This window comes from Sus scrofa, chromosome 1, assembly GCF_054392235.1.
Source record: "Sus scrofa isolate SSC_HxYL_T2T_F1_AM1 chromosome 1, Sscrofa_HxYL_maternal_Yorkshire_Landrace_v2.0, whole genome shotgun sequence".
Classification (NCBI taxonomy): domain Eukaryota; kingdom Metazoa; phylum Chordata; class Mammalia; order Artiodactyla; family Suidae; genus Sus; species Sus scrofa.
In genome coordinates, this window is record NC_139383.1 from 54,415,031 (window position 1) to 54,429,483 (window position 14,453).

The window sequence follows — 14,453 nt, forward strand, 5'->3', positions numbered from 1 at the left end:
TCTTGACCAAAAGATGCCCATGCATATCAGGGAGGGCCTTGGGTCCAGTAAGGGCTGAGAAATAAAACAAGATAATTGGCCAAAGAAAAACAAAGACCTGGAAGAACTGTCCTATATAAGTGATTTAAATCACCTATGGCTCAATCCTCATTGAGGAGGAAGCCCACACCCACACTCCTCTTTTGGGTGTGTATTACTGTTTTGCTTCCCTTTAAAAACTACTTCTCTGTGTGCTCTCCCACATTTTGTACTGTGTCTAAAATAACAAACTTTATACTTGTTTGCAGTCTTTGCCTCCTTGAAACATTCTTGCTTTCAACAGGGGGCAAGAATCAGGGCAATTCTAACCTCTAGCTGGTCTAATGGCTAGGATTCCTGGATTTCACCCAGGCTGCCCAGATTCAATTCCTGAGCAGAGATCTTGCTTCAAGCCATCATTCACTGCTGTCTCTCTGAGTCAGCTGCACAACAATGTGAATGTACTTGATGCCACTCAACTGTACACTTAAAATAGTTAAAATGATAAATTATATCATGTATATTTAGCCCCCCCCCCCCAAGCTTTAAAAAAAATAAAACAGGACTCGCCTGATGCATTTTGGAAAAGTGTAAAGACTACATACTCTGTTCTGTAAAACATAAACAAGGAGACTCCTAGTAGGAGCTCCAAACTAATTCCCATCTCCTTCCCTTCTCAATTAGATTAACAACTGCACTTAGGAATCAATCCGTTAAACAGAGGCAAATTCTGCAGCAAGATTAAATTCGGCTATAATTATGGTTTATTGCATGCATCCCTACTGTTATTGCCTTCCTTGCCAAAAGCTGTGCGTTTAATACACACACACACACACACACACCATTCTTAAAATATTAAAACCTCAAAAATAAGAGAAAAAAATGCCCAGAAAAGCAACAGAAGGCACCCGCACTGGTTTCACTCCGCACTGTCCATTTTAGCTATCCACGCACTGCTGCTGTTTTATCGCTATGGTTATATTCATCCATAAATGTGGGACTGGATTCGAATGACTTGCAGCTTCTGAGATTCTACATCTAAACAACGCGGACTTGGTGTGTTCTTAAACTGGAAAGCGAACAGTCTCATCTGGCGGTCCGTCTTTGGCTCCGCAAAGCACAGAGCTCACCTCTCCCTCGTTTCGCTACTCTCCCCTTCTACCTCCTCGTTCTTCCCTCTTTCGTTCTTTCAAGTGATGAGCTCGCGCCACCACCAGCCCACACAAGCAGCGCATCCCCCCTCAGAAAAATTCTTAAGCGGCGAGGGTCAGCAAAGACCTGGAAGCGGGGTGGACCCTCCAATTCCTCCCTCGCACCCCGGGAAGAGCAGCCCACCCTCAGTGGAACCCCGGCTCCCGGGTCGGGCCGGGACTGTGGCCCGTGTCCGCCCCCCGCCGGGAACAACCTCCCCACTGTTCCCGCCCCGAGTGAGTGCCAGCCGCGAGCCGCGCCCGGGCTGCCCCGCGGGCCAGGGTCGGATCGGGTGACCGGGCGGGCGTGCGCCTGGCCTTGGGGCCTGCCTCCGGGAGGCAGGAGAGCCCGCCCCGGCCCCGCCCCGCCCGCCAGCCCGCCAGCCGGCCGGGGCGCCTAACTCCCGCGCCCGCCGCGCTCGCCGCCACCCGCCCGGCTCTCCCGCACTCACCCACGTTCGCGTCCTCTCCACCAGCCGCAGCCATGTGCCCCCGAGCCGCACGCGCCCCGGCCCTGCGGCTCCTGGCGCTGGGCGCTCTGCTGTGGCCCGCTGCCGGCGCCTGGGAGCTCACCATCCTGCACACCAACGACGTGCACAGCCGCCTGGAGCAGACGAGCGCCGATTCGAGCAAGTGCGTCAACGCTAGCCTCTGCGTGGGCGGCGTGGCGCGACTTTCTACCAAGGTGCGCCAGATCCGCCGGGCGGAACCCCACGTGCTGCTGCTCGACGCCGGCGACCAGTACCAGGGCACCATCTGGTTCACCGTGTATAAGGGCGCCGAGGTGGCGCACTTCATGAACTCCTTGGGTTACGATGCCATGGTAAGACGCCGAGCCCGGGAGGCTCCAGAGTCCCCGAGGAGCCCTGGACGGGGAGGGAGGCCTCCGGGGCACAGGTGGCGAGCCTGGGCCCGAGACGCAGAGCGATGTGGGTAGAAAGCGAGACTCCGGTCAGCGTGCCAGGTGGACAGGGATATAGAAGTCCCCTGGATGATACGTCCTAAGTGGATTGATGTCGTGGGACCCCCACCATGAGATGGGGCACTTCGAGGAGCCGGACCCTTCATAAGGAGCCTGCTTATGAAGGGTTTCAGCCGGGGTGCATGGTACCCCAGTTTTCCAAAGCCTAGGACCAAGATAGACCCATCACAAACCTCTCATTTACTGCTTGGTCTTTCGAAGAATGCTTTAACGAGATTTAATTAGAAGGGAAACAACTCAGGGTCAAAAAGGTTGAGTACATTATTTAGGTCACCAGCTCCAGGAGGGGGAGACAGGATAAGAATGAACTCCAGATCCCTTTGACCTCGGAACTTAAGCATAGTTAAGCTCGCAGCCTTGGGGAGAATCCCAGCTGGGCGCCTTCTGTGTGCTATGGACTTTCTCTGGCCTCAGTTCCTGCCTCTATAAAACAGGAATAATAATATCTATTTCTGAGGCTTGCCTGGCACATTGTATGACCTCTTTAAATGTTAGTTCTCACTATTACTGACACTACTGTATAGATTTGCAAACAGAAAGAAAGCAACTTCCAGAGAGGACCAAAATGCTGAAAACACTGGAAAGCACTTCAATAAAACCAGTTTCCAGGGTTTTTTTTTAGAGAGTCTAACTTGAGAGGAGAGGCTCTTAAAACATGTGCCAAAGTTTAAGTCCATGTTCCCCAGTGCTCTGTTAAAGGCGATGCCTTATTTGTTGGACTAAATTCTAGAAAAGGAGCAGAGAGGAGTTACACAGGAATAAATAAGTATGATCTCTTAAATCAAGCCACCACCCAAGTTCAACCCTGTATAAAATCCTAGAGTAAAAAAAATTTGTGGAGAAACTTGGGCAAGAACTCCTAGGAGCTTTAGAAGAGGAAGAACAGAGGAAGGGTCCAGGGAAATCTGTGAATTCCAAGCTGGGACACAGAGGGCACACTTTGTATCAGAAAAGCGCAGAGGTTAGCAAAGCACAGTCCTGTAATTTTTCCCCTGGAAACTTGGAGAGAAGAGGACAGAAAAAGATGATAAGAGGGTAGAGTTGTTTAGTGGAGGTACTTTTCCAAGAATGCTCATTGTAGAGAGATGAGGTGGGCAGAGAGCGCCTCTCCGTTCTGATTGTTGGTGTCAAGGTCATCAGGGATGCTCAAAGCAGCAGCAGTTCAAAGGGACCCCTGAACCCCAGGAGTTTATCTGGGGACCTCATCAGCATCTGGATTCCACAGAGGAATTGTGGGTCTCAAGAATTCTGTGTGTGGCCTCTGAGCATTCTTATCTCCACAGCTCCACCTGCCTGATGTTTTGTCCTCAGTAATGACAGATTAAATACATGTATAATAGAATGCATAAATACATGTATAATAGAATAGACTAGTGAATGTCTCCATTTCTTCCCAGAGGGTAGAATAAATCTTACCTGGGTGTGTTTAGATTTTGTATTTAAACCGCAACTTTGTCAACCCTTCTTTTTGTGACACTCTTTTCTCCACACTTTTGGTGGGGGAAAAATGAATAATTCCTCGTTTTCCCTAATAAAAATAATGTTTTCCTCTTTAATCAAATAAGGCTCAGTGTTAACCATCACATCAAGTGTGTATGACCGGACTCTGGGTGAGGCTGAAGCATTCGGCTGCAAGTTACAACCCGTCACCACAGGGACTGTTTATAATACTTTTTATTGGATGGAATGACTTTCTTTTAAATTTCACCCAAAATAGTTGGACTGGGACCTGAGGCAAAATGGGAAAGTTATATAATGTTGGCAGGGGGTAAGGAGCGGGAGGAGAGCCAACAGTGAGGCCAATGGCCAGGTGCCTAATAACATCTCATGAGACTTACTCTGTGCACTTCTGGGCTTTGGCAAACATGATTTGACCTGCATAAAATCCTAGTTCTTGTGATGCTTTCGCATAGGATAAAGCTCTTGTTTTTATGAAAGATGGGATAAAGCTTTACATTCTTGTTTTACAGAGGTTTTTCGCTGTCATTTTGCTGATACTGCTGTCGGGGAATTTTATTGCTGTTCTGCTGTCCACGTTTCCCCCACCCCACCCACCTGCTGCCATATATGAACTCTCAGGAAGCTGGAGATTTAGAGCAGGTTGAAAATAGTTGTGGAAGGGCGTCTCCAGTTCTGTGGAAACTGGACCTGTTTAGCAGAGCTGTATTTAAGAACCTGCAGCTATGGAAGATAAAGAGGAAGCTTCTAGAATCTAGCTTAACCCCAGGAATTCCTCAGACCTGCTAGGCCTTCGTGTCCCGAGGAGGGCTTCTGGAGCCCCAGAGTGAGCCTGGAGACCCCCTGGACCCACCTATAGGCAGAAAACTCTAGAGGGAGGCTGGAAGAAGCCTAGTTGGTATATAGTACGTTGGTGGAGGGAAACAGATAGCTTGGCGGGTTGGTCGTTCTGTTCCCAACTATAAAACATGAGGGATCACCCCCACCCAGCTGTGTAGCCATTCATGAGGTAATAAAGGTAAAAATCCCAGCATCCTGCTGGCTCAGTGTAAATACTCAGCACAGGTTAGTTCCATGGGCTCTGCCAAAATAAAACGTGAGGAAGGGAGGTTTGGGTTTTCAGTTTTCACTTCATGTGATTCTGACAACCCCGCACAATCTACCACCCTCCTCCGCTTCCTCCACCTTCTTTTCTCAGTCCCATTGCCTGAAGTGTTCTTAGTGTTTATTCAATGAGTGGACTTAGGAAGTCCCCCAAAGTAAAGGATCAAAGAGATTCATCTCCAGAGGTGGGACTGACACCATCGGGGTGGGCTGCAGGGAAGGCAGCTTCAGTAGAGAAGGCCCTGCTTCTAGGGTCCTGGCCCCTAAGCCTACTTTCTGTTCAAAGGATGGCAGCCTTAGCTTGAGCAAATTGCTTTCAGATGCCTGAACCAGGGCCAGTAGATACCCTTTTGTCCACAGACCTCACTTCCCATCTTACCTGTAGACAACCTTTCTAATGTGTTGAGAACATCCCATGTCCTACAGTATAACTCATGCCGTTGTTGCTAACGGGTTGACGTTCATACTTTGTATAGTTCTATGTGCACTTGCAGAACCTTTATTATTATTTAGGTGCTTGTACTTTTGAATTAGGTAACTGGTCCTGTTACTCAGCTCATTCTGTTTTTTACTTTTGCCCTAAACTGGTTGCTTTTACCATTGGTCAGTGTCACTCTGTGTCTACCATGCACATACATGGAGACCTCTACATGTTTTACCATCTGTTTCCCTGTGAGTGGTGAGTTCGGAGATCGCACACGTCTCACTGCAGTTCTACAAACAGGCTGCCCCAAATGGCCCACTGTAGGGACGTGTACACTTACTCTAAGGACTGTCAGATTGCTTTTCTGGAGCCCTCTACTCAACCCATCCACCTCCAGGTGGATGTGACCCTTGCTTTGCAGCATTCTCCAGCTTTCCAGGAGGTGTAAAATGACATCTCATTTTTTGATCTTCTCTTTTTCTAATAGAAATTTGATATGAATTTGATATGTTTGTAAACTTTCAAAGTTTTCTCTTCCTTAATTGTATGTTCACATTCCTTGCTCTTTGTTTAAAATTAGGTCTCCTCCAGTTTTCTTGATTTTCAGGAGTTCTAAGTATTGACCTGTAATCAATTTTAGACATTGCAGATAGCTTCTATTTTGTCTGTTAATTTTGTCCATAGTATTTTTTCAATGAACAGAAATCCTTCACTTGGTATAATCAAATTAATTTTTGTTTTTTGCCTTGTGGTTTGTGCTTTTGAAAGTTTACATGAGGGCTTGTCATCTTCAGTCCTTGTCATCAGGACTCAGAAATGGATACTGTTCTTTCTTCCTTTTGCAAGGTAATGAATCTATAAATCTAGGAATATGCCATTCAGCTCTCTTGGTCACCAGGTCCTCATCTGTAAATCTGAGGTTCTTCATATCTCCAAAGCAATGGCATCCTAGGAAATAACTTTGATTCCATTTCGGTTCAGTGAAGGGGCAGGATTGAATGAGGTGCAGAGGCAGGAATCTGCAAGATGGACCAGCCTGGACCAGAGCTAGGCAGCAGGAATCAGGGAGATGGGATTGTGGACAGCTTACAGGCCACCCTGAAAAGTGTGGGTTCTCCTCTATTGTCATAGGGAACCACTGGAGGCTTCTGAGTAGAGGGCAGTTGTGGTTAATAAAAAAAAAAAGAAAGAAAGAAAAGAAAAGAAATATTTTGTCTTTGTCTGCAGTTCCTGGCATATAGAGCCCCAAACTATTGGAATCTCTGAGAGACGCGTATCTTTTGTATGCTAATGAGATGACTGATGGCTGGGGAGCCCTAGGCAGCTTCAGAATCAGGGCTGGTGGCTAGAAAGACCAAGCCATGATTAGAGGGTAGGAACTTTCTACCTCCAGGGGGCAGGGGAGGGGCCCAGAGGTTGAGCTAATCACCAATGGCTGGTGATTTAATTAATCGTTTCTGTGTGATGAAACCTCCATAAAAACCTCTAAGGATGGGGTTCAGAGAGCTTCTGGGTTGGTGAACACACTGTAGTGCTGGGAGGGTGGTGTGCCCAGAGAAGGGCGTGGAAGCACTTTGCACCCCCCCACACACACACACTTTGCCCCATGTATGTCTTCCATTTGGCTGTTCCAGAGTTGTATCATTATAGTACAGCGGTAACAGTAACCAAAGCACTTCCTTGAGTGCTGTGAGTTGTTCTAGCAAATTATCTGACCTGTGGAGGGTCTCTTGAGAACCCCTGCTCTATAGCTGGTAGGTCAGAAGTGCAGGTGACCCAAGAATTGCAGCTGGCATCTGAAGTGGGTGCAGGCTTGCGGCTGAGCCCCTGCTGCTCACCCCAGGTAGACAGAGGCAGAATGGAATGCAGTTATTGGGCACCCAGTTGGTAACAGCAGAGAATTGGTTGATGGAGAAGATACCTCTCAGCGACAGAGGGAGATTGTAGCTTGGGAAGATGAGCAGAAATGGATGGGAGGGCAAAGCCACCAGAGAAGAGGATGGGAGAAGAGAGAGGCTGGACGGCAGTCTAGGTTTGAGATGATGGGGCCTATATATAACAGGGTAAAGGGCAGAAAGCCAAACTCTGACGGCAGGAGTTTGCATCAAAGTAAGGGTTTATTGCAGGGCGTCAAGCAAGGCAGTGGGAGATGAGCCTCAGATCCACTCCAGCTTCGTCTTCAAGTTGGGAATGTTGTTAAAGGGGGAAGAACAAAGAGGCTGGGCTTCATCATCATCACGTGACATTTCTTAATCACAGTTTCAGGAGTCAGGATGTCTCCAGTTTTCCATTCTCTGGCCAAGTGGTCCATGGCTCAGGGGTCTATTAGGAGAACAAACTGAGTTTGTAGGTTAATGATGATCGCTCCTACAGCCGCCTCTGACTCTGGTTGATTGCTGTTCAGTTAGCACGTGGTTGAGGACAGAGAGGACAAGACAGAGAATAAAGTTTTGAGTAGAGATTAATCGTAAACTTGGTCAGGGAACTCAGTTTCAGGGGGACTCTGTTTCAGAACTGTGATGACAGGGAAAGACAGGCTGAATCTATGGGACCAGTTTCGGTAGGCAAGCACCTGGCACAGGGCTTGAGGGTGAGCTCAAGGTGACTGTCAGGGATCAGGTCCCCTCTCAGCCACTTAAAATCTGTGGACCATGAGCAGATTCTTGAATCTTGTGTAATGTGGGTGCAGTGGCAATCTTCCCCCCACCCCACCCCCTGCCCCCGCTGTGGGTGGTTGTAGGGTGGAAAGGAGATGATAATGTGGGTAAAAGTGCTTTGCACGGTGCTGGCCACAGTCAGGGTCAGTAAGCACTGGCCGTGCTCACCTTCTGAGCAGGGGTGGCTCAGGAGAGGGTATTTATTATCAAAAGATGACTAAGAGGGTTCAAGCCAGGGACACAGAGAGAGTCAGCAGTGTTTGACACAGCACCTCAGGCGTGCAGACTCTTCTACCTAAGTTTACCCACCCACCCCTGACAGCTGAAGCCTACTATTTCCAGCACAGAAATGCCATCTAAAGGCTTTTCCTGGACTTACTGGACATGATTGTACCCTGTGGGTTTGTGGCAGACAGGAGCAGTGGAAAGAGATTTGGACAGGCTGTCAAGGCACACAGGTTTTACTTCTTGGCTTTTTCAGCTCAGCTGTATGAGCTCAGGCAGCAGAATCCTCATCTGTAAGACATTGGAGAAGGTGGTCTGTCCATGTGGCTTCTCAGCTCCTCAGCTCCTGCTTAGCCCTCTGTCTTGCTTCTCATCTGCCAACATAGCTTGGTTTGTCCCAGGACTTAATTTTACACATAAGTCTAAGTTTGCATAACAGCTCCTCTTTCTCCTTCATAGTTCCTTTCGTGGCAGCTCTTTCCTTATGGAGAAATGGCTTCCTGGGTCTTTTCCAGGAACCTCCAGTGGGTCAGTGCTTCCAGACAAGGAGGCTCCCAGGGTTTGGAATGGAGAGTTACTCTCTTAGTAACTCTAATAATATAAACAGCAATAGAAAACAGTGGCCGAAACAGGAGGATGAAGAGCCTAGTTTCACTGAAGCCTGTTGTCTGTGAGGTGCATGTATTTGCTCAGCCCGCCAATCTTTTTTTTTTTTTTTTCGGCCTTTTTGCCATTTTCTTGGGTCACTCCCACGGCCTATGGAAGTTCCCAGGCTAGGGGTCAAAATCGGAGCTGTAGCCACAGGCCTATGCCAGAGCCACAGCAACACGAGATCCGAGCCATGTCTGCAACCTAAACCACAGCTCACGGCAACGCTGGATCCTTAACCCACTGAGCAAGGGCAGGGATCTAACCTGCAACCTCAAGGTTCCTAGTCAGATTCATTAACCACTGAGCCACGACGGGAACTCCATCAGCCCACCAATCTTGACTGGGCACAAGCCTGTGCCCAGCTCTGTGCTCAGTACTTCAGACATGACCAAGACCTGCCAGGATGAAATTATTCTTCAGTAGATGGGACTGTGACCTTTTGAGCCCTTTTTAACCACATCTAGAGGCGGGGTAAGACCTATGCAGGGGGTCAGGGGGAGAAGCGAAGTAAAGTAAAAATGACTGAAATTCTAACATCTGTGCTGAGGGATTCTCCAGCTAAAGATCTGGTCTGCAGAAGACAATGGCCAGGTACCGTGTGTGCCAAATTGACAGTGGGCAGTTTCCCCTCTCCCTAAGCAAAGAGAAGCACCCTACCTTCAAGTGCTTAAAAAGTCTCTCATATCCAGGAAACTTTTTTTTTTAATTTTTAAAAGTTGTATTGAAGTATAGTTGATTTACAAGGTTGTGACAATTTCTACTACACAACCAAGCAATTCAGTTATACATGTACACACATCCATTCTCTTTCAGATTCTTTTCCCACATGGATTATCACAGAATATTGGGTAGAGTTCTCTGTGCTATACTGCAGGTCCCTGTTGGCCTATCATTCCATATACCTCAGTGTGCATATGCCAATCCCAAGCCCCCAGTCCATCCCTTCCCCCACCACCACCTGTCCCCTTTCGTATTCATAAGTTTTTCAAAGTCCGTGAGTCTTTCTCTTCTCCAAAAAGGTTCATTTTTATCCTTTTTTTAGATTCCACATATAAGTGATACCATATGATGTTTATCTTTCACTGTCTTGACTAATTCACTTAGTATGATAGTTTCTAGGTCCATCCATGTTGCCACAAATAGCATTATTTCATTCTTTTTTAGGGCTTTATCCATTCCTCTGTTGATGGACCCTTAGGTTGCTTCCATGTCCTCACTATTGTGAATAGTGCTGCAATGAATATTGGGGTGGATGTAGCTTTTCAAATTATGGTTTTCTCCAGATAGATGCCCAGGGGTGGGATTGCTGGATCATGGTAGTTCTATTTTTAGTTTTCTGAGGAACCTCCATGCTGTTTTCCATAGTGGTTGCACCAATTAACATTTCCACCAAGGGTGTAAGAGGGTTCCCAGAAACTTTTAATCACATTATCTTTAATAAAAAGCAGTGATGTTCCGGGAAGACAGATCAGCAGTGCTGGTTTGGGAAGCTTGAAAGTGATACCTGATGGCAGTGGTATTTTTTTTTATCAAAGTATAGTTGATTCACAATGTTGTGCCAATTTCTGCTATACAGCAAAGTAACCTGCTCATATATATATATTCTTTTTTTAATATTATTTTCCACTGCGGTCTATCCCAGGAGATTAGATATATATAGCTCCTTGTGCTATGCAGTTGGACCTTATTTTCCTACTCCCAGTCTGTCCCACTACCCCCCACCTTGGCAACCACAGGTCTATTCTCTGTGTCTGTGAGTCTGTTTCTCTTCTGTATGTAGGTTCATTTGTACCATATTTTAGATTCCATATATAAGTGATCTCATACGATATTTGTCTTTCTCTTTCTGACTTACTTCACTTAGTATGAGAATCTCTAGTTGCATCCCTGCTGCTACAAACAGCATTATTCATTATTTATGGCTGAGTAGTATTCCATTGTATATATGATATGTAGCCAGTGGTATTTATTTTTAAGCAAAGAAAGTTGGTAGTCACTTCTAGAGCTCAGACTTTGGAAGTTGTACATGTCTGGTGGGTTGCGGGTCCTCGGGCCTCAGTGTTGAAAGCAGTTCCCACCTCATCCTGTGGCTAAGGTCCCGGACCTCTGCTTCCTCTCTTTCAAGCTAGATTCCACATCAGAGCTAAGCTGGGTAAGACCAGCCTCAGATATGGAGGGAAAGAAGCAGAGACAACTTCTTAGTTCATTTTGTTCTAGCTTCTGTGATTTCTTAACTGGAAATGGGAAAGAACTAAACAAATTACACAGCAGATAGGCAGCTTTCCATACTTCACTCACAAATACATCTGCATGGTGTGTAAACCCCTTCCCTGTCTGTGTTCTTCAACTATGTAAGAGAACCTGAAAATCCTCTTGACACTTCTTTTCCCTCACCGGAATAATTGGTCCTATGTAGAATCCAAGCATTAGCTACGGTCTTCTCCCTCCTCAGAGATAGAGATAAACCTTCCTGGGACCCAGTTAGTTGAGCAGGTAATTCTAAATGTAACATCGATATGGGTATTTTGCATGTAGAGAGCTTATATGGCAAATGTGAAATGCTGTCTGTTCAGTTCTTGGTCATTCATTCATTCAGCAAACACTGAGGTACAGGTGAGCTGGTTTGAGCCTGGGGATCTTTTCTGCCATTCAATCAGATGCCAAAATACACCTTCCAGAGCCTAAGACTGAGGTTGTGGAGCACAACCCAACATCAGAAGTGGCCTCAATGCCAGACATGTACTGACCAAACCAAACCTAACTTGTAATCCTCCCCTATTACGGTTGTTGCTGCTTCCTGGAGTGATTGGCATCTGAGCCCCATTGTGTCATAGACCAGGTTCCTCCCCTCAAATTATAGCATGTCCTGCAGCCTCCAATCCTTCGTGGCATGAGCTAGTGTCTAAATGACTAAATTCTTGTGTTCCACATTTCTGACATAAGACTTTTTGACATTGCTTTCTGTGGATTAAAACAGAAATTCTTTTCTTCTGTATCATGCATACCACACTGCTCTTACTTCTTCCTTTGTTTTTCTTCTACTTGTGTCTAAGCCTCCCATCTTCACTTGGGACAGGTTTGACTGTCTCAGCTGTCACGTCTTCATCCCCTCATTTGTTAATACAGCTGATGTCCTTTGCCTGGACATTCCTCTGTTGATGGACACTTAGGTTGCTTTCATGTCTTAGCTATTGTGAGCAGTGCTGCAGTGAACATTGGGGTGGATGTATCTGCCCAGGGGATACATCCAAGCTCACACCTGGATCCCCGACCATCCTTAACTGGCAGGGTGTGCCTGCATCTTTGCTACACACGTCCCTCTCTGTGATTCCCACTTGCTGCATGGATGCATGAGCTCATGTCCCGCTCTCTCCCTGGCTGCCCCACCCTTCCTGAGGACAAAGATCAGGGCCTTGTTACTTGGCACTTGGCACTCTAGACCCCTGGAAGAAACTAGTGGGTTGCTGAATGACTCTCATCCCTTCCAGGTGCTTGCATTAGTGGCAGCTTGGCAGAGTAGCTAAGTCCCAGATGCTAAAGCCTCACTTTGTTCAAATCCCAGCTCTGCCACCTGCTAGTTGTGGAAGCCCCAGGCCTTGATTTCCCCATCTGTGTAAAGGACAGATAATAGCACCTGCCTCATAGCGTTGTAAGGACTGAACAAGTTAATATGTGACCAGAGCCTGGCCATGTAGCATGAAAGTCTTAACTAATATTTCTTTTTATCATGTTTTTTGTCTTTTAAACTTTTTCTCTTTCTTCAGAGCTCCCGTCATGGCACAGCGGAAATGAGTCTGACTAGGAATCAGGAGGTTGCAGGTTCCATCCCTGGCCTTGCTCAGTGGGTTAAGGACCTGGCGTTGCCGTGAGCTGTGGTGTAGGTCACAGACGCAGCTCGGATCTGGCGTTGCCGTGGCTGTGGTGTAGGCCAGCAGCTACAGCTCTGATTGGACCCCTAGCCTGGGAATCTCCATATGCTGCGGGTGCGGCCCTCAAAAGACAAAAGACAAAAATTAATTAATTAATTTTCTCTCTTTTTTAAAATTCCCTTATGTCATCTTCACTGGTCATTTTCACAATCCTTTGTGACAAAGCCGAGGCTATGAAATATCTTCTTTCTAATTCAGATACTGTATAGTTATCCTTTAACAGACCAAAGAGTTGGTCTCCTTAGCAGATTTCCAATAGAAAGAAACCTCAGAAAGTCCCATTTTCTCACTAAGTACCATCATGAAATCTATATAATGTTCAGGTGTATACACCCAAGACCAGAAGAGTTCAGAACACTTTTTTTAAAAATTTGTTTTATTCACAAACAAGTGCCAATAAGATATTAATAGCAATAGTAATTAAAACACAAGCAATGGAATAAGAAAACCAGGCCATGAGTTGTGATGCATTTGGCCAAGCTTACTGGCTGGTTCACCTGCTTCCTTTGACTTCTCTTGTTTTACAACTAAGGTATTGCTTAACTACTGTTTACAGGTGTGTGTTTCTATCTTGCCTTCTCTGAAAAGTTTTAATGGCTCACATGCCAAATCATAGAGTGAAATGGAGCCATTTGAAAGGAGCAGGTGCGAGTTCCTGTTGTGGCACAGTGGAAACGAATCCAACTAGTATCCATAAGGATGTGGGTTCGATCCCTGGCCTCGCTCAGTGGGTCAGGAATCCAGCATTGCTGTGAGCTGTGGCGTAGGTCGCAGATGCAGCTCCCCACATGCGGATCTGGTATTGCTATGGCTGTGGCCTAGGCCAGCGGCTATAGCTCCCATTTGACCCCTCTCCTGGGAACCTCCATATGCTGCAGGTGCGGCCCTAAAAAGCAAAAAAAAGAGAGAGAGAGAAAGGAGCAGGTGGGGTGGATGGTGTTATTATTCATTCAATAAACCTCTGCTGGGCACTGGTGCCAGGTGCTCGCTGGTGTCACTGAGGACACTGGGGCGATCATCACCGTTCATGCCTCAAAGAGAAAGACACATCAAGAGCGGCAGCGAGTATGACAGTTGCAGCAGGAGGGCTGTTGGCAATGGAGGCGCCACGGAAGTCACACCTGAGCTGCATCTAAGGCAGCTCGTTGCATGTGGGTGGTTTCGTGTTCCTGGAACCGAGGGCCCCTGGTCTGGCAGGAAAAGTGAAGTGGATGAGGGAGGGGCTCTGGCAGGCAGCGTGGGGCAGGGGGGTCAGGACTGGGATTTCAGCAGGAAGTGGGGGGCCTTTGCAGAGAGACAGCAGGGCCAGGAGCAGTGAGTGGGTCAGGTGTTTGGGGAAGTGCATTCCAGTGGCCCGTGATGAGTGGGCAGGAGCTGTGTGCGCCTCATGACCCAGAGATCGGCTAGAGACTCTTTCCCAACACCTGGTACCACGTGCTCCTCCCAGGTGTCTCGTTCCCTGGGTTACTGAGCCCTGGTGTCCTTCTGCTGGTGGTCGATGGCCGGGGACTCCCTGCCAACAGCTGGAGGGAGCGGGGAGGGTGGAGGAGAGGGCCGTGAGCATCAGCTCATTCCCAGGCAACTGCACGTAGCATCTCCTGCAACAGGCAGGAGGCCCAGGTCTCTGCCATTGGTCCCCTCCTGAGCAGGCCTGTTTTCAGTAACGGTAACCCCCTTGCCTGGGATCAAGGCGCGCAGGCCTGAAATGGAAGGATGGGTGGTCATTTCAAACTTGTAAAAAAACCCTAAATTTTCTGATGACACTTGGAATGAAACTCTGCTGCAGGTGGAGGCAAACCAGCCAAGGTTGCTGCG

General features: G+C 47.4%; 1 protein-coding gene across 1 annotated transcript in view; it reads left to right on the plus strand.

Moving 5' to 3' along the window:
- The first annotated feature begins 1,616 nt into the window (after positions 1-1,616).
- Positions 1,617-14,453, plus strand: part of NT5E (5'-nucleotidase ecto) — a 49,915-nt gene continuing 37,078 nt past the window's right edge. Inside the window, exon 1 of the mRNA XM_001927095.5 lies at positions 1,617-2,031. Within this exon, the coding sequence (XP_001927130.2) occupies positions 1,693-2,031 (339 nt within the window). The 5' untranslated portion in view covers positions 1,617-1,692. The remainder of the gene's footprint in view (positions 2,032-14,453) is intronic.